Consider the following 23,067-nt stretch of genomic DNA (forward strand, 5'->3'; position numbering starts at 1 on the left):
CCCCTTATATACTTATAGGTTGCCACCAGGTCCTCCCTGAGCCTGCGCTTTTCCAGGCTGAAGAGTCCCATAGCTCTCAGCCTCTCATCATAAGGCCTATTGTCCTGCCCTCTGATCACGTGTATGGCTCTCCTCTGGACTCTCTCTAGCTTCTCCACATCCTTTTTAAATTGTAGAGCCCAGAATTGAATACAGTACTCCAGCTGTGGCCTCACCAAGGCTGAGTACAGCAGGAGGATGATATCCTGGGATTTGCTGGAGAAACACCTATGGATGCAAGCCAGAGTTTTGCTCTCTTTGCCGGCTGCAACATCACACTGGTGGCTCATATTCATCTTGTGGTCAATCATGACCCCCAAGTCCCTTTCGGCTGTGGTGCTAGCAAGCGTAACACTACCGAGCCTCTAAGCATGCTGCGGGTTTTTCTTCCCGAAATGGCCGATTGAATAAATATCTGAACCCTCGTTATGAGGGTTCAGATGAAAACATTAAAAAACATAGCATCTTCTATAACTTGTATCTGTCCTGCCCCCAGCCTGTTGCTGTTTTCAGAATAGGATGGGGTAAGGAAGCAGAGGGAGTTAGGTCTGTGGTATTTTCCAGCGTGTATTGGAGTCCCCCCCTTCCCGTGCCAAGTTGGGGGGGGGGAGGAGCTTCATTTCACCCACCCCATCCTCCAACGCTAGCTGGGGAACCCCTAGAACAAGCTCCCTCTGATCCCTTTTCCCCACTCCCATTCTGAAAACAGGGACAGGCCAGGAGAGAGGAAGGGCCATTGCTAAGGGAAACTGGCTGCAGGCTCACAGCCAGCAGCTAGATACTCCTCTCCCTGGCACCAAGAGTGAAGTTCTGTTTGGTCCAGGGGATCGCTGTAACTCAGAACACTTCCTGAAAAGCATTCGCAGTTCCAGCAGGGAGTTGCACCTCTGTCTGTGCCCTCTGTGTTGTGCTACTTGTAACTGTACCTCCAAGGCATCGGGTGTTGCAAAATGTGGTGCTACAGAGAAGCTCCTATTAAAACTGAAACATTTCTGTAGTGCCTATGCAAATTTTTCAGAACTACAAGTAGGATGCATGTCTGTACACCCGCAGTTTTGTAGTGTGACAAGGGCATAGATAGCACTACAAATATAATGTCTGTCCACGGCCACCGATGCATTCTGAAAGCTTTATAGTATGCCCTGAATGGATAATGCCTAAGATTAAACAAGATAAGAATTTTGAAAGTAGGAACTGTGTGGTCTGGTTTCAAGCAGGCTAACTAATATTGCATTTCAGGAACAATTTCAGTGAAAAATTCAGAACAGAATTTAAAGTATATAGTCACATTATTTTGATTAAAAATCTATGTTACCTTGCATCTTTTTCACACAGTGTTTTTGGCAAAAGATCTTTGTCTACATAAACTGTATTGGGATAGTACCAGACTGTAAAACGAGTATCTTGAAGTCCACAAAGTATATTAGATGCGTCATTCCAAGCCAAAGTATGGACCATTGTTCCTTAATTTAAAAATAAAAAGAATATTATGCATTTCAAAAATATATTAAATGGTCAAAAATGTAAAAGTTCTTGAAATACAGCTTTGCGTAGAAGTAACTCTTAAGAGTCATTAACAGGCCCTTTTATATGGATTTCATCCTCACTCATAAGTTAAAATATATTCTTACGAACTTACATATATTTATTTTCTCTATTATACTTTTTTCTGACATTTATATTTCCATTCTAATAGAAAAATATATAACAGCTTAGCATTTTTTTACATTTTTTAAATGCTTTGTCTGTCAACCCTTATTACCAGCAATAAGCACAACTCTGGGAACAGTAATTGTTTTTTGACTGCTGCTGAATAAACCGTAGAGGCAAGCAACCACATTAAAAAAAAAAGTTTTAATGCTTGAAATGGAGAGGAAAACCTTTGCAACAAAATGCTATCCTAATCTGCAGTCAGACTGCATGAACCAATAGCTCTAGGGGAACCTTCCTATAATCCATTCTGGGATGTTCACTCAAATATATTGCTCACAGTTTAAAAGGCAACATTTAATTCTTTGATTGATAATCAGCATAAAAAGTACCTACTCGTTCAGTGTAACTGAACGTAAAAAAAGTTAGAGATGGAAACAGTATTTTTCCTTTCATCCTTCCCATGGAACCATAGCAGAACTGTTTCCAGTAACCTGTTCCCCAATGTTTTGTTAGATCCAATTTTAAGTTGATCAAAGAAACAGAGACTTCATTACATTTGCTGAAAATAAAAATGAATTTTGTTGCCAAAATGCAGGCTAATGGGATTTTGGCTTGGTTCTTACCAATTTTGATAATTTTCTGTTCTTTTCCAAATCTCTTCACTGAAGTAATATAAAGATCTCTGTTTTTATCAATAAAAGCAATTTTTCTTTCATTTGTAAGCCCCTTCTGGTCCAGGGCAATTTCCACAATCTCTGTCTAAAATGAAGTAGAAAACACTTGTTTATTTATTCTGTGCATTAATCTAGGAGAAATAGATGATTTACTAAAAAAATTAACATTCTTTGTTACTAATAAAAATAGGTTTTTTAAATATGCTTGTATTTCTTAGTGCCACAACTATTTTATAAAAGTGAGAAACATTACAAAAAGAGAGGCATACCTAGGAATTTTGGCAACCTGGGCAGCAAGGTGTAGGGTGGTACCAAGCACTTACCTTCTCGCCTAAGAGTTTATGAACTGTGCCAATATAGACTGCTGCTGCTGCAGTGCAAGATCCCCAAACACACCAATTGCTGAAGTGGCATGGGCTCTGGTGTCCCTCCTAAATCCGTTCCCAGGGCTGAGACCCTGCTGGCCCACTCCTACTTGTTCTACTGACAGAAATGTTAATCTCTAACAAGTTTTAAATAGTAAACTATAGCCACCATATATTGCAAAAGTACCAGCACTTGGTGAGTCTATTTATAGTTTTAAAGAGCATAAATACAAGCAGCAGCCAAAAAGAGGACAAGCTTGAATGCCTGTGCCTCCCACAGAAGCTGCGTGATTTGATTAGCATATGCCAATTGTCAAAAGCCCTTTCTTGTACCACTGAGAGACAGGAGAACGTTAAGTCTCTCCTCATTCAACCATTCCTGAAGGCAAGACTAAGGACAGGATTGAGCCTACAGCCAAATGCCATTCCTTCATTTCTCCTTTCTCACAGCAAGGTACCTCAGTGTTAAAGTGGCACTTGCTAATGAAGTGGCTTGTGAGTGAGCTTGAAGGACTTCAGGTAATGAGTTTTATTGTAACAAATGCCCGCCTGCAAATCTCCTGAAACTCTCAAGCCTTTTGCTTTGATCTTTTCAGGTATGTGAGAGATACTATAATAAGTAAGAACAATTTATATAAAGCCAGGGTTGACAATCCACATTCCATGACTGTATATGTCAACACAGTGTACAAAGACTAATTTATGCTATAACGTAAAAGTTTGTCCAAATGTTCCACATGGAGTATCCTACTACCTTAATACTTTCTTTAATCTAGATTATTGATATAAAAGTGTAATTTTAAAGTAAATACAGTAGGTAAAGTACCTTGTGGGTAAGAGGCTTTCCATCACCCAATGGCTTCCCAGTCAATGCTTCAAACAGGTAGATAACTTAAAAGATAAAGGTTTAGTGTGAAAGTATTAACATTTCATACTTGTTGCAGTTCAACAATTCAAGATTATCTTCAAGCTCTCTACTGGATGTCCAAGATGTCCACTGTATCTATTACAATATTGATGCTTTTCCCACAGAACTAATATCTTAAAATTTGGTACTGTCATTCACTTGTGCTGCTAAGTATATGAAACGTCACAATCTGAACACCAAGATTTGATTATTCTATTAGCATTCATAATCATCATTGGTCTTCCTAATCAGTCATTATCTTAGCCACAATGTTGAAATATGATACTCATCCCTTATATATCTCTGATTCAGGGGGAACATTCAAATTTAACATTTCTGCCACAGTTCATCAGTGTCATATATAAAAATTATTGTGACCCCTAATTTCATGGTTGGTAGGGTTGGAAGGGACCTAAGCAGATCATCTAGTCCGCCCCCCCACCATAGGCAGGAAAGGATGCTGGGGTCAAATGACTCCAGCTAGGTGGCTGTCTATCCTCCTTTTGAAGACGCCCAGGGTAGGGGCAAGCACCACTTCCCTTGGAAGTTGGTTCCATATCCTAGCCGCCCTGACAGTAAAGTAGTGACTCCTGATATTTAGCCTGAATCTACTCTCAGTCAACTTATGGCCATTGTTCCGTTATCCCCGGTAGTGCTCGGGGGAGCACGGACTCTCCTATTGCCTGCTGGTCCCCATTGGCAAGTTTATAGGCAGCCATCAGATCCCCTCTCAGCCTTCTTTTGTGGAGGCTGAACAGGTTCAGGTCCCGTAGCCTCTCCTCGTAGGGCCTGCCCTGCTGCCCCCTAATCATGCCAGTGGCCCTCCTCTGGACCCTCTTGATGCTGTCTACCTCTCTCCTGAAGTGCGGTGCCCAGAACTGGACGCAGTACTCCAACTGCAGCCTGACCAATGTTGCATAGAGGGGGAGGATCACCTCCTTGGACCTGCTTGTGATGCATCTGTGGATGCATGACAAGGTGCAGTTAGCCTTCCTGACCGTGTCCCCACATTGGCGGCCCATGTTCATCTTGGAATCAACAGTGACTCCAAGATCCTTCTCTGCCTCTGTGCTGGCGAGAAGGGAGTTCCCCAGCCTGTAGGTATGGTGCTGGTTCTTCCTCCCCAGGTGCAACACCTTGCACTTGTCCGTATTGAAACCCATCCTATTCTCACCTGCCCACCTCTGTAACCTATCGAGATCTAGTTGTAGCCTGTCCTTCTCTTCTAGCATGCTCACCTCTCCCCACATCTTAGTGTCATCTGCAAACTTGAACAAAGTCCTTTTCACCTCCTCTTTCAAATTGCTGATGAAGATGTTGAACAGTGCAGGCCCAAGGACCGAGCCCTGGGGAACCCTACTGCCCACATCTCTCCATGTCAAAAATGACCTGTCCACCACCACTCTCTGGGTGCAGCCCTCCAGCCACTTTGTGACCCATCTGACTGTGTAGGCGCTGACACCACAGATGCCTAATTTTTTAATGAGGATGGGGTAAGAGACTGTGTCAAAGGCCTTCCTAAAGTCCAGGAAGACTACGTCCACCGCAACACCTGCATCCAAGGCTTTTGTGACCTGGTCATAGAAGGCCACCAGGTTGGTCTGACAGGACCTGCCTCTAATGAACCTATATTGATTGCCCCTAAGCATAAACTCCCCTGCTGGTCCCTCGCAGATGTGCTCGTGGATAATTTTCTCAAAGAGCTTCCCCAGGACCGAGGTGACACTAAGGGACCTATAGTTTCCTGGGTCCTCTTTCCTCCCTTTTTTGAAAATGGGAACCACATTGGCCCTTTTCCAGTCGTCAGGCACCTCACCAGACCACCATGAGTGCTCATAAAGCTGTGCCAGGGGTCCTGCACTGACCTCTGCCAGTTCCCTAAGCACTCTGGGGTGGAAATCGTCAGGACCTGCTCATTTGAACATGTCCAGTCCCTCCAGAAGTTCCCTGACTAGGTCCTCACTGACCCTGGGCCTGGCTTCGCCTCCCCTGGGTCCATCTGGGATCCCAGTGAGGGGGATGTCCCTGTCCCTGCTCAGAAAAATGGAAGCAAAGAATCTGTTAAAGAGATTAGCTTTGTCATCTGGTGCTACCACCAGATTACCAAGCATGTCCTGCAGAGGCCCCACATTATTTGGCACCTTCTTTTTACCCCCTATCGAATTGATTCAGTTATGTGGGTATGGAGCCTGCAACACAAAAAAATTAATGTTACCTGAGGTTACCTGAATAAATCTTAGTACAAAACAGTCCCAAACACAAGTGTAAAGCAAGCATTGCCCTTGATGGGGCACTACACTTACCTGAAGGAACTAGTACTAGTGTTGATTATAATAATCTATAGAAAATAAGATTTAGTAATATAGTTTTGACAAGGCTGTCGACTGGACACTTAGAATGTAATTTAGAAAAACTAGTGCTGAGAGTTCTCTAACCAAGAACCTTATGTGCAGAAGACCATGTGCAAGATGCTGACTCTCTGATATTTTGGTAGTCCTAGTCCTCTCCTCTTCCACATCAGTTTTATCCACGTTAGAGGATATACTAGATCAGTCATCCAATTGATGATGAAATTTTAACAAGTTGCTCCTCAAAAATATTCTGCTTTGATCAGAAATACATGAACTTCGTAAAACCTCCTTAGCAAAAAAATCCCATTGAGTTTCTCAGTCTCTTCTCACCCCTGCTAAAAATTCATCCATTTATTTCTTCAGGTAATCATCACAAGTAAAAGGGTTATAAATAGCTTTAAAAAAAACTATACCGGGGAGTAAGCAAGTGTTAATTCTTGCAAGAGTTTCTCTCGCAAAGGACGTCTTCCAGGATGACATCTGGAAAATCTCTCCCCCAGAAGGGACATGTTTCTTTCCCCTGAAAAACTAATGAACGCTTGTACGCATGTAGTTTCTATTGGGAAAAACAGATTCTCCTAGCAGAAACTTGATGCCTGTTCGTGGCTTAAGCTGAAATTCTCTTTTATAATGTCTACGGCTATATTGAAGCTCTCACTGATCACTGGTGCAGCCATTCTTATGAAGGAAAGTTTCAGCTGTTTTGTGGTCCAGAAACCTTCTACCTACCAAATTTCTATTATTATATATTGCTTAAAATATTTCATAAATGTGATGTTGTTTTATATTACATAATATCTCTGAATGCCTGTATACTGTGTGTGTGTATGTGGCTTTGCCAAATAATTTCTGAAGGCAGAAAAATTAGGCACCAACTTACATAAATTGAGAAGGAGAGAGACTGGGATACTCAAAGCTGGTGAGAAAGAGAAGTTACTTACAAACAACTTAGCTCTTCACAGTGTGTTGCCCACATATCTATTTCAGTGTGGGTGTACATGCACCTCAAGCACTTGAGCTCAGAGTTGTATGCTGTACTGTATGCTACAAGCACAAACATCAATGCACACTTCCTGTTCTTCAACTTTCTATCAACTACAGCATCCCAGAGTGCCAGGCATGCAAAGCAAGAGAGAACAAAACATGGGATGCAGAATGTGCATACAGACAACATATCCTGGTACACAAACTGGTATGTAACTTTCTTTCTCGAGTCCTTCACTCTGGGTATCTCCAAAGCAGTACCCTGTTCAACCAGAAACAGAACCTAAGGTCCTATATGAACTGCTTTGCCAAACAGCATATGTTCTAAAAGTCTTCACGATGGTGTAATGCCTGGTGCCATGTGCATCTATAGAGCCAAGTAGCCACTTGCAAATTCCAAATATCTAGAATAGGTACATCCTGAAGGGAGACCAAAGAAGTAGGTTAGGCTCTGGTACAGCAAATTCTAATCAATGAATCAAACTTAATGAACTCAGCCCAATTTCATGGAGTTCAAGATCCATTTAGCAAGTCTTTGGAGAGAAATCTCTATGCTTTTTGATCTTGTGGTTATGGGAACACATAGCCTTCAGAGTTCCTGAAAGGCTTAGTCCTCTGCAGATTAAAGTACAAGAAGTTCTTACATCAAGCCTATGTACAGATGTCACAGTTCTTTAAGAGTAAAATTTTAGTAAGACAAACAGTGAGTCAGGCTGCTAACAATGTGAAACTGAGAATTTTGTAAAAACTCGGGGCAAATCCACAGGGAGACCCTGTCAGGGTAAGCTACTGCATACGAAGGATGTGCCATCAGTACCTGGACTTTACTTACCCTTCTTGCCAAAGTGACGGCACGATGTAATAGCAAGTAGATGGCCATTGTTTTGAACGATTGCCTGGTTAGAGCAGTTAGGACTAGGAGAAATTGGATCTTGCATGGGAAGGAATACTTAGGCCATACCCTTAAAGAACTTTAAAATAACACTGGGTTGGAAAAGACAGACTGACTTTCCACAGTGGTGAGCTCAGATAGCAGCTGACATCCCATTATGCTTCAGCTCTGGTAGTTAATCCAGAATGACCAGAAAAGAGGCCTTGTGAGGATATGGAAATCTTCAGTGGCTGATCAAATATGGTACAACCAGCTGTGATCATGTCTAAGATTACTGGAAACGGGCCAGCCAACCTCCAGAGTGAAAAGAGGGAGAACTGTATGCAGAGCCTTTTCCTTCTTGAAGCTAAGAAGTTCTGGTCCTTTGGAGGGAACATACACTTTACTGGTCTGCTTTTTCCCAGATCCCTGGAGCTAGGCTGTCCACCTCATTACAACCACTGACCAAGATGTGGCATCAGCTGCATCTGTGGTGGCTTGGGGAAGAATCAGTGTCAGTGCCAAAACCATTTCATACCAGACTGGAAGTCAATGTGAGTGCACTGGATGTGTGACAGTTAGATGCCAAAGGACTGCCTGATACTTCCTAAGCACTGAAAAAGTAGATTGTCTAAAATGAAGCACTGGTACTGGGAATTTAATATCAGGATCCACACAGCCTGCAAAGTTTCAGAACTGGAAGGGCAAAGAAAAGGTGAAAAACACATACTGAAAGAATGCTGGGACAAGGATCTTGTTCTGGAGACATCTCTGAGCCTACGATCATTTAGGATGTTCCTGATGCTGATGAAAAAGGGGATCTTTCTGAGAGGCAGCTCTCACCGCTAGAGTCTGCCCCTCCAACCTCTGCACTCCAGGGTTGATGTCTAACCCTATAGATTTACCCAGGAGATAAACCTAGAATCTAGCCTCACAGTCCTTCCTGAATCAGGAAATGAATGACTTGTAGATAGCAGATTTCTCAGGGATAAAAGACTCCCTAAACAGCAAATGTATTTAGCATGTGTCTGTTCACAGTCATGTCCCTCCAGAAACCTGGTGAAAACAGGTGAAAACAGGTGACCTGGGAGACCTGCCAACTAAGAGGTTTGGTAAAACAGAAGGGAAAAAATGAAGCTTTTCTCAGAAAGGGAAGCTAAAAATAGTAAAGGCCAAGGGAGTCTCAGGTGTTGCTGAAAAACTGACAGGGAACAGATTTTAAGAAAGCAATAACAACAACAGAAAAGTCAGAAAAACATGCTAAAAAGCGTCCCAGGGCAAGAAAGGAAGAAAAGATGAAGAAAAGACAGGTTTTGAAAATGGCTGTATGTCAAGCATGTTGTCTGGAACAGGCCACAGAAGTTCTGTCTCAATCCAATGGATGAGAATAGGAACACAAACCACAGATTACATTGTTCCTTCTGGCATGAAAGATACAGAGGTGCAAGGCACCAGAGTGCTGTACGGTAAACAGGCTGCTTAAAGTGGATTCATACCCACAGTGGAATGTGCAAATAAACAAGCCCTTCAAGAATAGTAACATTTTATTATTAAGAACATTTACTATAAAACTACATCATTGCACAAATTCAGATTGTGAACAATAGGAGGCACTTCTCAGAGGTTTGATGACATCACAGTTCATTTGAACTTTACCCGTATACATATGTTGTCACCTAAGCCCTGTGATGTATATATAATTCCAAAGGATGGCGCTGTTAATGTATTAATATATTATTGTGGGTTTCTTTCAGTAGGATACAGGATGTTGGTTTGAGGTCAATGGTTGCACTGGCAAAGGAAAAAAAGGTTGAGAGAACAGGTGTTCTGAGGTTGCCAGTTGTGCTTGCAGAGAAGAAAAAGTTGTATATGAGTGTTATTATGTTGCAGCTGGTTAAACATGCAAAGAACACAAGTAATTCTTGGGTGGTATTTTGCTCATATTTTAACATAGTTCTCTATATGACATTAATGTCATACCTGGAATGAAAAGCAACGTGTTTTTGCAATCTTTAAGTGGTTCAGAAAAAGTTTCATTAGTATTAGGAGTTTTCCAGTAACTCTTTACAATCATTTAAATTTAAATGATTAAATCCTACAATGAACCAGGATTCAAACTCAAGTTTTCTCTCATCTGAAAATATATGGGAGAAAGAGAATGACAGCTGCCACTCCCTCCCTACTCCCTGCTCCTTTTAGAGTTAACAAAGGTACAAAGATATTCCTTTTTCCTGGAGAAAATGCTGGAAATGTCACAAGACTACATCTGAGAAGAGACTTCTCCCTCCTAAGCACAAGGAAGGACTACCACTGTAATGAACCAGCTTTGTTTTTTTCTGTGCTTGTAACAAAAGCGAGAAAGGTCCAATGAAGCAGATGTCAGCAACCTGTAGCCTGTCAGCTGAATCCTACAACAACCAGCAACAACTCCTACTGCCTAATTTGTTGCGTCTTTCTTTTTCCTGGCTACCTGCAAGACTAGTTCCAACCTTTTTCTGTAAAAACTTATTTTCCATTGCCTTCATTGGAGCTCTTGCTAAGAGAATTTTCTCTGGAGCTGACTGGCGACTTGGGACTTAGTAGCACAACCCAGACCTGGCTGATAAGGCCTGCAGAGTAGGCCTAGTCAGGAGAGGAATATGGGTCTTACTCTTCTCCCCCTTTTCTTTATCAAGGTCCATAAAGAAACAAGAGGTAACAGGAGAGTTTGCAGTTGTGATCTTAAGATAATATGCAAGTATGTGCGTACATAAAGTATTAAATGTATAGACATTTCATTTATTAAAATGCAATGTATTTAAAAATATTAGATATCACATTTATCTCTGCTTTACTGAAGATGACAGTACAACAATAAAATAAAGTTTGTGTATATGTGTAGCAAAATAGCATGATGAAAATATTATATCAGAAGTCAAATGCGTCTTTCATTTACCCATATATAATTTATTATGAGCAACTGCTTCTGTCTGAATAATTTATAGTGAAATATGTGAGTTTTACTGATAAAAATTAATTTTAAATTTTTACACAGCTATTTTAGGTGATCTTTAATGAAAGACATTCTGATACCACTCTTGAAAATAAAATTAATCAAGTGTGGAGGAAGGGACTGCTTATACAGGTTATGCTAATATCAATTGAGATTGTTTTCAGTAAGATTTCTAAGCATAATAATTGGAAAACATACGCCTTTTTGGACAGTTCATTTTGACTGCTTAATGGCTTCCATGCACACATTTCCATTGCTCACCTCCATTTGGCAATACTGTTGTAAAAAAAGATACTTTTCCAATTGTAGGGATAATCAAATTTAATTCTGACCAGAACCAATGACAAGATATAAAAGCATGTGGATAATGTATCCTTAATGTTTGATGTTTCTGATGTAAACTGTAAACTTATGCTCTATTAACTATGACTCCTTTTAAAAAAATTTAAAAATCTATGTTGATATACATACTGAAACAATGAGACACATGCAGCATAATATGATCATATATGAAGACTTCATTAAAACATTTAACCAACAGGACCGACTCTCAACTATGCAGCAGGGTTTTTCCAAAGTGGGTTCCAACTGTGTCTCAATGGCTTTTGGCTTTATAAACCCAAGGACAAGAATAAGGATTACGTCCTCTCTGTACTATCTGGCTTGCAAAGGAACCCACACAGGAAACCAGGATCTCAGCCCATCCCTCTCCTTCATGCAGAAAGTAGGAGACTTGAGATGAGGGTGCAATATGTAGTATGAGAAATGAAGACTTCCCTCTTCTCTGGACAACGCCATGGTCTGGCTCCATGCTTAGGCAACCTTTGGATTTCAGGGAACTCACACTGATCCCTTTTTACTTCAACAACTGCACTGGCAATATAAAATTAATCCCCCAAAATGGATGCCAGAGATGGTGCATGGAAGGTAGAAAAGCCCACAGAGAATTTTGCCAAGTTTGCTATGTGGGAAAAAATCCATTCAGACCCCTAAATAAAGTTTGACAGGCAGCCAAATAAATATTAGCAATAAAAGTCAACACTAAAACATTTAAAAGCGACTGCTTGGCTTTGCTTTTTGGAAAAGCTTGGCTATCTCTATACTGCACCACAATGTATAATGTAGGCACATTCATAGAAAAGGACTTGACCCTATGTACAAGTATTCCCAAATCCTTGTCAAGTAGATTCATAAAAATGCAATGGTTGCACAGGCAACTACAGTCGGTCCTTTCAAAAGTTGGAGCTTTTAAAAGAAGAATGAAGCAGCCTAACAAGATATCCTTGAAATCTCTTTAAATGCAAAGAGCTGCCTGATTTTTGCTTGCTCACATGGAAAGAGTAAAATATTTTGTGATAAATTATTAGATATTAAAGCCAGAATTGTAAAGGGGATTTTCCACATTCAATTTAAAAAAAAAAAATACTGCACTGAAAGAGGACATAATGAAGCCAGAAAAGTGTCCACAAAAACTGGATAGAAAGCTAAAAATGCTGAAAAAGTATAAACCAAAAAACTAAGAGAACAGCTGAACGCTGGACCCCCTCTACACATTACAGGTATTGAGCAATTAACTGGTTACCAGCTACATGTGCAAACATGAACTGCGCATGCCCTCAGTGGCTGGGGTGGCACAGCTGCGCTGGCGGGAGCGCAGCAGCAGTAAGCTGGAGCTCCCATAGATGTCACCAGCACTGTCAGTGGTGGGGGGAGGGGAGTGGCGAGTGCCAACCAGGGGGTGGCAACCATCTGCAGGCACTGCCGGAAGTGTCAATGGCAGCCAGCAGTGTCCCCCTGCAGGCGCCGACAGCAGTGTCCACCTGCAGATGCCACTTTTTGCAAGGGGTCCACTTCCATGCTCAGGGGGTGCACGTGCACTTGCATGCACCCCCTACACATCGCCCCTGTGCGCAAAGTAGCAATCACACCAAAAAAAGCTCCAACAGCAGTACAGTTAGACCTTGAAAATGTGTACTAACTTTATAGCTGGTTGCTATCAAGATTTAATTTGCACGTGTAGCAGGGTCTCCCCTGTGGCTGGGAGCCCCGTCAGTTGATAGGTCTCCAAGCCACAGGGTTGCATCTTGCCCAGCATTTAATCCCCAAGTCCTAAGGATCATGGCTGCCATGATCCCTAAGGCTTGGGGGGGTATGTGAAACCCCAAGTCTATGCAGGGCCCTCGGTCCTTCAACTGACAGGGCTCTTGGCCCTGGCTGCACCCCACTTGCAGCTGGGACCAAAAGCCCTGCAACTGATGGCGCCTCCAGCCCAGGCTCTGCCTCACTTGCAGCCAGGTCTGAGAGCCTCGCATCTCCATACCCTGGCTGCATGTCACATGCAGCGAGGTCTCCCAGCCATGGGAGCCTGCTTCTTGCCAGGGCAGGGGGAGCCCAATTGCACAATTGTGCCTCCTGCCATGCACATATAGTATGGCAAGATGCACAACTGTGTGGATTATGCATTAGATCCAGTTGTATCTTTACCTACACGTGTAGAGGGGGCCTTACAGTCAAACACAATTAAAGTACTTCAGCTCCTGAGTTCAATGAGTAGGTTGGACAAATAGGAACCGCACAGGTATTTCAACAGTAAACCAAGTAATATTTTAGGACATACCATTCAAATTTTAACTGTAAATGACCTCTTTTTTAAGATATTATATAAATGAGACAGCAATCTGGGAAAAAAAGGTTTATTTTCTCCATAAAGAAATGCTCTCATATTAGCAAATATTGCAAAATCAGTAATATTTTTAAAAGGTTACTTTAAAATTAATGTGGAAAATAGTTATTTGTTCATTTTTAACATATATCTGCATTAAGCTCAAATGAAAGATACCAAATGCAAAGCCAATTATTAGCTTTTCAACAGCTTTTCAAGTAAATTTGATAGTCAAATGCAAACAATTAGAACTGTAAACATACCTTTTTCATCAGCTTTGTCTCTTATTACTAGAGTATCATTACTCAGAGATACACTCTGGGCATTTAGTATGTCTGTCCTCATTCCTGGAAATTTTGGAGATGAAATTAATCGTCCATCATAGGAATATATATAGATCCCTCCACCATCTATTAGAAGAAAATGCCTATAAAACAAGCAAACAATGATCATAAGTTACCTGTTTTCATGGAAAGCTGGTAAAAGTTTCAGTAATTGTAAGACAATTTTCCAAAATACTACAATTGCTGTTGTGTGAAAACTAAGATATTTATAAATTTTACATTTGGAATTCAATATTCTAAAACAGAATTCTATACTGACTAATTCAATTTTAATGGCAGCATTTTTTTTCAAATATAACTATAAAGCTATGGTACATCTATTACTGTGATTCTTTAAGTAAGGATCTGCTATAAATTAATACTCCTAAATTGCACATCATGAAGATAAAGCATGCATTTACAGGTAGTTTCAAGATGCTAAAACCTTTAGTCCTGTACACAAAACAGCACATAGAAGCTTGGGAGTCTCACAGTGGGCTTACTGGATGTACAGATTAGAAACCACTTCAGAAACTGCAACTGCCTTCTTTATACCTCACTGTATCTATTTCTTCATCATGACTGAACTGTCATGAAAGGTAGATGGAATGCAGATATTTAGAAAACGTTCCTTTTTAATTGAGTCTAACCTCAATTTATTAAAATGCCTTCTCCCAAAAGAGAAATGGCTTCTTTCCATATTCCTATTTGTGGGCTAGTATTAATAATAAAATACCAAATAAAAATTACTGCTAGGTAGATGGTGTTATCCATACTATACAGATACATGAATTCATAAAGAGAAAGCTAAAAGGCCATTGGATTGAATTCCTCCCAAATTTTCAAAAGTGGCTTCTAATTTTGAGTACATAACTTTAAACAAAGGATGAGAGCCTCAAAAATGCTGGCTACTCACTGAGTATGTCTGGAGTTATAAAAGTGCAGCTGCTCTGAAAATGAGGTCAAAGGTATTGAAAGTTGGTCATTCAACAATTAAAAGCATGGACAGGCAAGGTAAATGTGGTATCTTTTATTAGACCAACTAAATAGTTGGAAAATTGTTCTTTGCAAGCTTGCGGGCACAAAACACCTTTCTTCAGGCATAGGAAGTCTCTGCTGGTGTTTTGTGTTCTGGATGGAATAGAAGGCAATATGCAAAATGCAGGTCTGTTAAAATGCAAATGCGTTTAGGATCAGGTTACCTGGGATTATCAGATGGCAGACAGGTTATAATGTGCCATAAATCTAATGTCTATATGTAGTCCATGATTTTTTGTACCCGGTAGATTTATAAAGTGAAGTTTGCAGGTTTATCTACAAAAGGTGCTCTGTAAATTCCCTTTGAGGATTAGAACTGAGAGATTGGAGACAGCGTGGTTGTCTTGTGAGAAGTGTGTACCCACTGGTAATTGGGTATTTTTGTTTTTGATAATTTTGATAGATATTATGGCACATTATACCTGCCTGCCATCTGATAACCGCATGTAACCTCTCTACATTTTACTAGCTACATTCTATCACCAGGTCGACATTCCCCCTATTTCCCCCCACACCTACCTGTCTCAAGACCTACTGTCTCCCATCATCTCTGATCCTCACTGCCACACATTTGCATTTTCACAGACCTCCATTTTGCATACTGCCTTCTATTCCACCCAGGAGAACACAAAACACCAGCAGAATCTCTTTATACCTGAAGAAGGGTGTTCGTGCCTACAAACTTGCAAGAAAAATTTTCCCACCTATTTAATTGGTCTAATAAAAGATACTACATTTACCCAAAAAACCTTGTCTACCTATGTCCTTAGACCAACACAGCTACAACTAACACCCTCGTAACTACTGCATACTTTTCAAAACCTGAGTTTAAGTTACCTATCCAAGAATACAGCAAAACAGAGTCAAGACTAAAATTAGACTTTAGGAATTCTTGATCCCTAATCCTGTACTTTGTCCACTAAACAATATTGCAGAACTACAACCAAAAACTGGTCTCTGGTGAATCGTTTTCAAATAGGACGATCGCATAAACATTTAAAATTGGAAAATGCAGCTTCTTACTGAACATGAAAATAAGGCAAAAGATAAAATGGCATATTTCTTATATGCAGCATAGTTGACAGTGTTAGTAAGTGGAGGGCCAACTTTCAGTGAAGATTACTTCTATAAAATGTGTTGCACTTAAAAAAAGCAATATAAAAAATCAAAAACAGATGGCAGTGAAATATAGCTGAAGATTTACTTTTTATTGTAAACAGAAGACTAGCATAATGATATAGCACAGATGTAAGGTTTGAAGACACTTAGTACTGCAAGCTTATCAGATACTACATAGGAAAAAGGCCTGTTTTTTTACATGATGTAATCCTGCATACACTACTTATCATTATTTAATGTTTTGTTTGTTATCAGTTTTTAAAGACGCGCACACACACACACGCACACAAATTATGTTTGTTTACAGACATACATTTTAACATAAACAATTGATATTAAATATATTGAACATTATAAAAATAAACTACCTTTCTGCCTGTAGAATTAAACTAACTGTTCCTTCTTTGAGGTCAAAGATCAGTGGAGTATTCCAGTTCTTTGTACTAAAAGAGTAATAAAATTAGCATTCATTAAAACACCTAACTGCATAACAAAGAAAATACATGTTTGTAAGTACAGAAAGGATTTCTCAACCAGAGGTTCTCAACCTTCTAAGACTCCAGGCACCCTTTGGAAAATGTCAGCTATTAGTTTTCACTTGATTTTTGACTATAGAAAATAAATAGAGCAATTCTACTCCTGCAAAGAACTCAAAACCCACAACAGGTCAGAATGCTTTTCACACTATGGAAATTTGAAATCTCTCGGCCTATCTTGTGAATTATATTTGCACAGCTAAAAGTGCTAGTATTGTATAATATTGTGGCACTTTGCAACACCCCTGAAAGGATCACAAGGTACCCCAGTGCTGCTGCACCCTGGTTGAGAATCACTGGTACAGACTAGGGCCACAGACCAGATCGAGCCTGCAGGGCTTTGTTATCTGGTCCATGGAGCTGTGCACTAGTCTGAGAATTCGGCAGCAGGGAGCAACGGTAGTGTTCATTAGAGCTCCCCGATGCCAAAATTCTGACCAGTAGGAAGCTGTGTGTGCTGGGTAACATGGCCTTGAGCATTAGATAGCAGGGCTGGATCCCTCCTGGGCAGGCCCCAATCTGAGTTTATGGGAACTGGCCAGCATGGGGCCAGATTCAGGCACAAGGGGCTGGATCCAGTGGGTGCAGAGCCTGATCCACAGTTGGGACCAGCCTGTGGACCAATACTACATTTACTTGGGCCTCAGGGCCAAAAGGCTGGCCAGAACTGATACAAATAGATTTAACAATTGCAGCATTAATTAAAGGATACCAATACAAGCTGTTATGATACAACTGTTACATCCTCATTATTCTGTAGCAATATCAGTTCAGCAAAACTGCTTCAAATTTAATCCTGCTTCATTAATGGTCAAAGTTAGGATTATTTAGCTAACTTGTATTGCTATTGAATCATGCATGAATAACAGTTGCAGCGTAAGAGCCAAGGCACACTCCCAGGCAGCAGCCTCCCCATAAATCATACATTTAGTCATACTGTCAGAAAATATCTATAAGGATATATTGTCAAAAGTATAAAAATCAATCTTGACAGATAAGCACATAACTACCACTTATGCCTTTGATAATTTCACACAACTCACTAGTGTTACATTTTTTGCACGTATTTAATGTCAGCAAAGTTTTTGGACAGAGTGCCAAAAATGCCTGCAACCTCTGCTTGGAAGATATTGGCGTGCCAGGGACGGATGGTGGAGAGCTGCAAGGGGCCCAATCCTTGTTATGGCAGCACAGCCCAGGCCCCTTCCCCACTTCACCCCAAGGCACGCATGTTCCCATTGGCAATGAGCTGGACTGGGACTCTGCAGACAAGTGTCCCTGCTGTGAGCAGCCCATGCTCTGTGATGGGCAGCAAGGGCCATCCCAGAGCCCAAGCCACCTGAGGCGGCTGGGAGGTGAAAGCAGCTGCACCAGGGTCCTCGGGGCCCTCACCCAAATTGTTGCCGGTAGTGGATGCACGTGTGCTGCAAGGCAAATGGCAGAGAAGGGGTCTGGGCTGTGCTGCCACAAGGATTAGACTCCTCATTGCTCCCTCACTATCTGCCCCAGGTGTACATGCACCTGCCACCAGCAACAAGCTGAGCCAGAGCTCCACAGACCGCAATGCAGCTGCTTGCAGCTTCCCAGCTGCCTGCCACAGCTGGCCTGAGCTCAAGAGAAGCCCCTGCTGCCCGCCACAGAACCTGGGCTGCTCGCAGCAGGCCTGGGGGAGAAGGGGGTGGGGGGTTGCAAGCAGCTCCACTGGGGTTTGCAGAGCCTCAGCCCAGCTTGTCTGGCAGTGGGTGCACATGTGCCTCTAGGTGGATGGTGGGGGAGCTGCAAGGAACCTGATCCTTGTTGTGGCAGTGCAGCCCCAGGTCTTTTCTCACCATCTGCCCCAAGGCACATGTACCAAGCAGAATGCCTTTGTGTGTGTCATGCATGCTGGTGTTTGCTGACCCCTGCACTATAGCATATCTAGTAACTTGTGTAAGTAGTAACAACTTAACTTTATAGCACTTATTACAGTATGGGCTAATTCCTCTCTGATGGTCTGTGGGTAGGACAGAACCCTTTTCTATCCCATGGCTTATGCTTTATTTCTGGACTGTTGGTTCAACAGTAATCATGTTGCTGAGCACGGAAGCAACATCTAAGGGTAAGCTCCAGATTCCAAAATCCCTGACTAGTAAAATATATTGTAGGCATGACATGATTACTTATAAAGGGCAATATATGGCTCAATAAATCTTATTCTTTGAGAATCTACTGGCTATTCTGCAAAGCAGAAGTGATGGCTCCCTAGAAGGAGTTATGTCTATGCAGCAAAAGGAGTGGTCACCATAACAGTAACCAATACAAGCAAGTCATATAGCCAAAAAAATTAAACTGGCCACTCCGAATTTAGATATGACGAACTGTTTTGCCCTCCGGCTGCTTGCAGATGTTAAAAAAACCAAAACACAAAAACCCTCCAGAAATGTGCTTTACTGGAAGAAACAGTGCATTACTTCAATCCAGCTCTGCAGCATCTGTAAAGACCAGGGGTTTCAGCAGGGCTTTTTGGCAGTTTTAGCTAAAGCTGATTCAATCAGCTATTAGATAAAAGCACCAAAAAAGCCCCACTAACGTGCCTGATCTTTACATACATCGGGCGAGCCGGGTTGACGTAACGCGCTTCCTCTTCTGGGCACATGCGGGACTCAGAGTAGGAACTTGCCAAGTTTAAATTAAGGCACCTTGTTTTGTTAATGTTTGCAAGTACTCTATATGCTGCTGTGTTGCCTGTCTCATCCTTGATCTGCTCCATACCACACAAAGGGTGCCTGTGCCATCTGCATCATACATGCCATAGGCTGGCCATCCCTGTTTTAAATCAAACTCCAGCATTCTTAAAATTTCTAGATGGATCAGTTGATACTTCGCAAATTCAAATTACTTACGAAAACACGTAACACTGAAGAGACGTTGAAACAACTAAATGTCCATAGTTCAGAGAGGCCTTAATGACTCTGTCACGAAATTCTAGTAAATCCATTGCATCATTAATAACATTACGTACCTAACAAAGAGAAGTTTATGGTAACATGAAATTAAAATTATTGAAAGAAAAACAAACTAAACATTATACTAATTTTTATATATAATGCTTGTTATTCTTCTGCCATTAGCAGTAAAATATAATTATGTAAGAACAAGCTGTTTTATAGGAAAATAAACAAGAATGGTTACATAAAAGCTCCTCTGAACTTGAATTAAATACACCAACATAGTTTTTCAAAGAAAAGGATTATATTAAATATGAATTTTTACTTGCTAATTTGTTTTGTATATTAAAATACCTGGTTTATAAAAAATGCATATCTGTCTTCCTGGAAGATGTGATTATTAAATTAAAATGATACCCTCATCTGGAACACTACAAATAGTTTTGGTCAACCTATCTCAATAAAAGAAAAAAGTCAGCTGAAATGCTGTTAGAACGTATTATTTATGTATGCACAATATTACAGATAAGAAGATAAAGCTTGGCTCAAAATTTTGCATTATAACACTCTGTTTTCACCTACTTACAACTTTGCCAAACATTAACCATTTGGGCTGAAATTTTCCATGATGGGTGTGTTCCTCGGGGTAATTTCTTAAGCTTAAAATATGGCAAAATAGATGTGGCAAGGACATTTCCCTGCCAAAGTGCAGAGAGACTAGAGCATCTTAAAGAAACGATCACCAGAATTTCTAATATGAACAAAACAACGTAATTTGCCTTAGTTCTCAGAAATGGCTCAAGTATTTGGTGAACATTCCACCCCCTAACCCCAATATATATATATTGGAAAATTGCAACCCAAATGGTTAAGGTTTGGCAAAGTTATAAGCAGCTGAAGACAGAACATTAATTCAGAAGTATCAATCAAATCTCAACAATAGCCCGGTTGTATCGCCCTACCCTTAATTAGAAAAAGTTGCTATTTAGTGAAACTGAAAGGTGATACATTTGAAAGATTTTTTTTAATACAGTGCACAATTAGTCCATGAAACTCATTACCACAAGGCAGAGGCCAAAAGTTTAGTAAGATCCAAGAAAAGATAAGATGTTTGGATGAAAGTTTAGTAAGATCCAAGACAAGATAAAAGTATAATAGTTATATCAGATAATACAAAAATCTTTAAATAGGGAATGTAAGCTTATTTTTCAAAATATTAACAGAAATAGGAAGAAACTTGTCCTGTGGGCAGATTAGTCCATAATTTTCCACAACGGGCTGCTTGAATCATCATCAGAAGCATCTGGAATGTATTTATTTTCATTATAGATTCCAGCCTGTCAGGACTGAGTATCTCATTTAGTACAAACCGTGTGTTATCTTTTGGTAAAAGCCTACAATATCCTGAATTAAAAAGCAATAAGAGAGTTATAGCATGATTCAAATATTTTCTCCTAGAGATGAAAGTGAGTAGGACTTACAATTCATCAGTGTAAGTCCTGGTCAACTAATCATAGGCCTGCTAAGAAGCTAAGGAAGTTTGGATGGGAGGAAAACCTAAGGAAATTGAGAGAATATCATGTTTTGGGGAAAAGATTCACATAGAAAATAATGAATTTACTGAGGACAGTGATCCTTCATCCCAGGTATTTTAGATACTGTGCTACTGCTAATTTTAGACTTTGACAGTTCTTTAATCAGCTACAAAATAAGGGCTTAATGCAGTAACTACCAAACTTAAGAGGGCACTCATAAATAGTTTTAAAGAAATATATTTCAGTGGTCTTAATACTGTCATACTGTACAATGTCATTTTTGCTGATGACACTAAGATGTGGGGGGATGCGGGCACGCTAGAAGGGAGGAATAGGCTGCAGTCGGACCTAGGCAGGTTACAGGGGTGGGCGGATGAGAATAGGATGGGATTCAACACCGACAAGTGCAAAGTGATGCACCTGGGGAGGAACAACCAGCACCACACCTACAGGCTGGGGAACTCCATTCTTGTCCGTACAGAGGCGGAAAAGGAACTTGGAGTCATCATTGACTCCAAGATGAACATGGGCCATCAGTGTGGGGATGCAGTCAGGAAGGCCAACCGTACCTTGTCATGCATCCACAGAGGCATCTCAAGCAGGTCCAAAGAGGTGATCCTCCCCCTCTATGCGACACTGGTCAGGCTGCAGCTGGAGTACTGTGTCCAGTTCTGGGCACTGCACTTCAAAAAAGATGTGGACAACATGGAGAGGGTCCAGAGGAGGGCCACTCCCATGATCAGGGGGCAGCAGGGCAGGCCTTATGAGGAGAGGCTACGGGACCTGAACCTGTTCAGCCTCCACAAGAGAAGGCTGAGGGGGGATCTAGTGGCCTGTTACAAACTAGTCAGGGGGGACCAGCAGGAAGTCCCTGTTCCCCCGAGCAGGGACTTCCCAGCAGGAAGTCCCTGTTCCCCTGAGCACTGCCAGGAGTGACCAGGAATAACGGTCACAAGCTGGCAGAGGGTAGATTTAGGCTAGATATCAGGAGGTGCTACTTCACAGTCAGGGCGGCTAGGACCTGGAACCAACTTCCAAGAGAAATGGTGCTGGCTCCTACCCTGGGGGTCTTTAAGAGGAGGCTAGAAGTACACCTTGCCAGGGTCGTTTGACCCCAGCACTCTTTCCTGCCATGGCAGGGGGTCGGACTAGATGATCTACTCAGGTCCCTTCCGACCCTAGAAACTGTGAAACTATGAAGACTGATAGGGTGCCCAGAGATTTCATATAGAAGTATTTTTCTTATTTAAATTTTCAAGAGTAAATGAAGATAAATTCTAACCATAGATTAGAGTTGGTTATATTTCTTAGCTTTTTGCAGAATACAAGACAGAGTACATCTGTTACGAGTCGATGTCTGGGAATGAATGCAGGATTATGAATTTTTACCTGCTAATTTGTCTTCTGTGTTCCCAGACACTGACTCATAATATTGTACCCAGTAAAAAGAGGGATAATATAGAATTTCTGTTACAAGTTTTCCAAATTACATATTCTACATTAAAAAGTTCAGACCAAAAGATATTTAGATGCTTAATTAAGAATTTAGGAAGCTAACTTCAAGATTGAAAATGCTGGCCTGCACTCCAAAACTGAATGTGTAACTGGGAAAATTCGTAAGAATGGAAATTCTATACTATCCCACTGTTTACTGAGTAGGATGTTATGAGTCAGTGTCTCAGAACACAGAGGACAAATCAGTACTAAACACTCAAATTTCTGCATGAATTCACAGAGGTCTAAATATCTACCATATCTACTCAAAAACAAGACAACCCTGCCTATAAGATGACCCCCCAATAATTAGATTATATATACAGAAAATTTATAAATTTGTTTTCCAGACAAGGTTCTTTGGGTAAATCTGATATCTGAATAGATAGATTCATTCCATCCAGGAAGAGCACACACCAACTGCAGAGACTTCCTGAGCCTGACAAAGGGTTTTTAAACACAAAAGCTTGCTAAATTTTTTCCCCCAACTATTTAAGTTGGTCTATTAAAAGACATTCAGATTCACCCAAAGAACCTTGTCTGCCTATGTCCTTAGACCAACACGGCTACAACCTACACCCTTATAATTTTCCAGGT

At 41.0% G+C, this 23,067-nt stretch overlaps 1 protein-coding gene across 1 annotated transcript in view; it reads right to left on the reverse strand.

Moving 5' to 3' along the window:
• IFT80 (intraflagellar transport 80) overlaps positions 1-23,067 on the reverse strand; it is a 179,819-nt gene that overhangs the window by 19,603 nt on the left and 137,149 nt on the right. Inside the window, exons 9-14 of the mRNA XM_019503222.1 lie at positions 19,397-19,515; positions 16,347-16,421; positions 13,762-13,925; positions 3,558-3,622; positions 2,316-2,451; positions 1,355-1,502 (exon numbers count right to left, since the gene is read on the reverse strand). Of these exons, the coding sequence (XP_019358767.1) occupies positions 1,355-1,502; positions 2,316-2,451; positions 3,558-3,622; positions 13,762-13,925; positions 16,347-16,421; positions 19,397-19,515 (707 nt within the window). The remainder of the gene's footprint in view (positions 1-1,354; positions 1,503-2,315; positions 2,452-3,557; positions 3,623-13,761; positions 13,926-16,346; positions 16,422-19,396; positions 19,516-23,067) is intronic.

The sequence above is a fragment of the Gavialis gangeticus genome, unplaced genomic scaffold, assembly GCF_001723915.1.
Source record: "Gavialis gangeticus isolate Ggan-Ray unplaced genomic scaffold, GavGan_comp1, whole genome shotgun sequence".
In the NCBI taxonomy this organism is placed as follows: domain Eukaryota; kingdom Metazoa; phylum Chordata; order Crocodylia; family Gavialidae; genus Gavialis; species Gavialis gangeticus.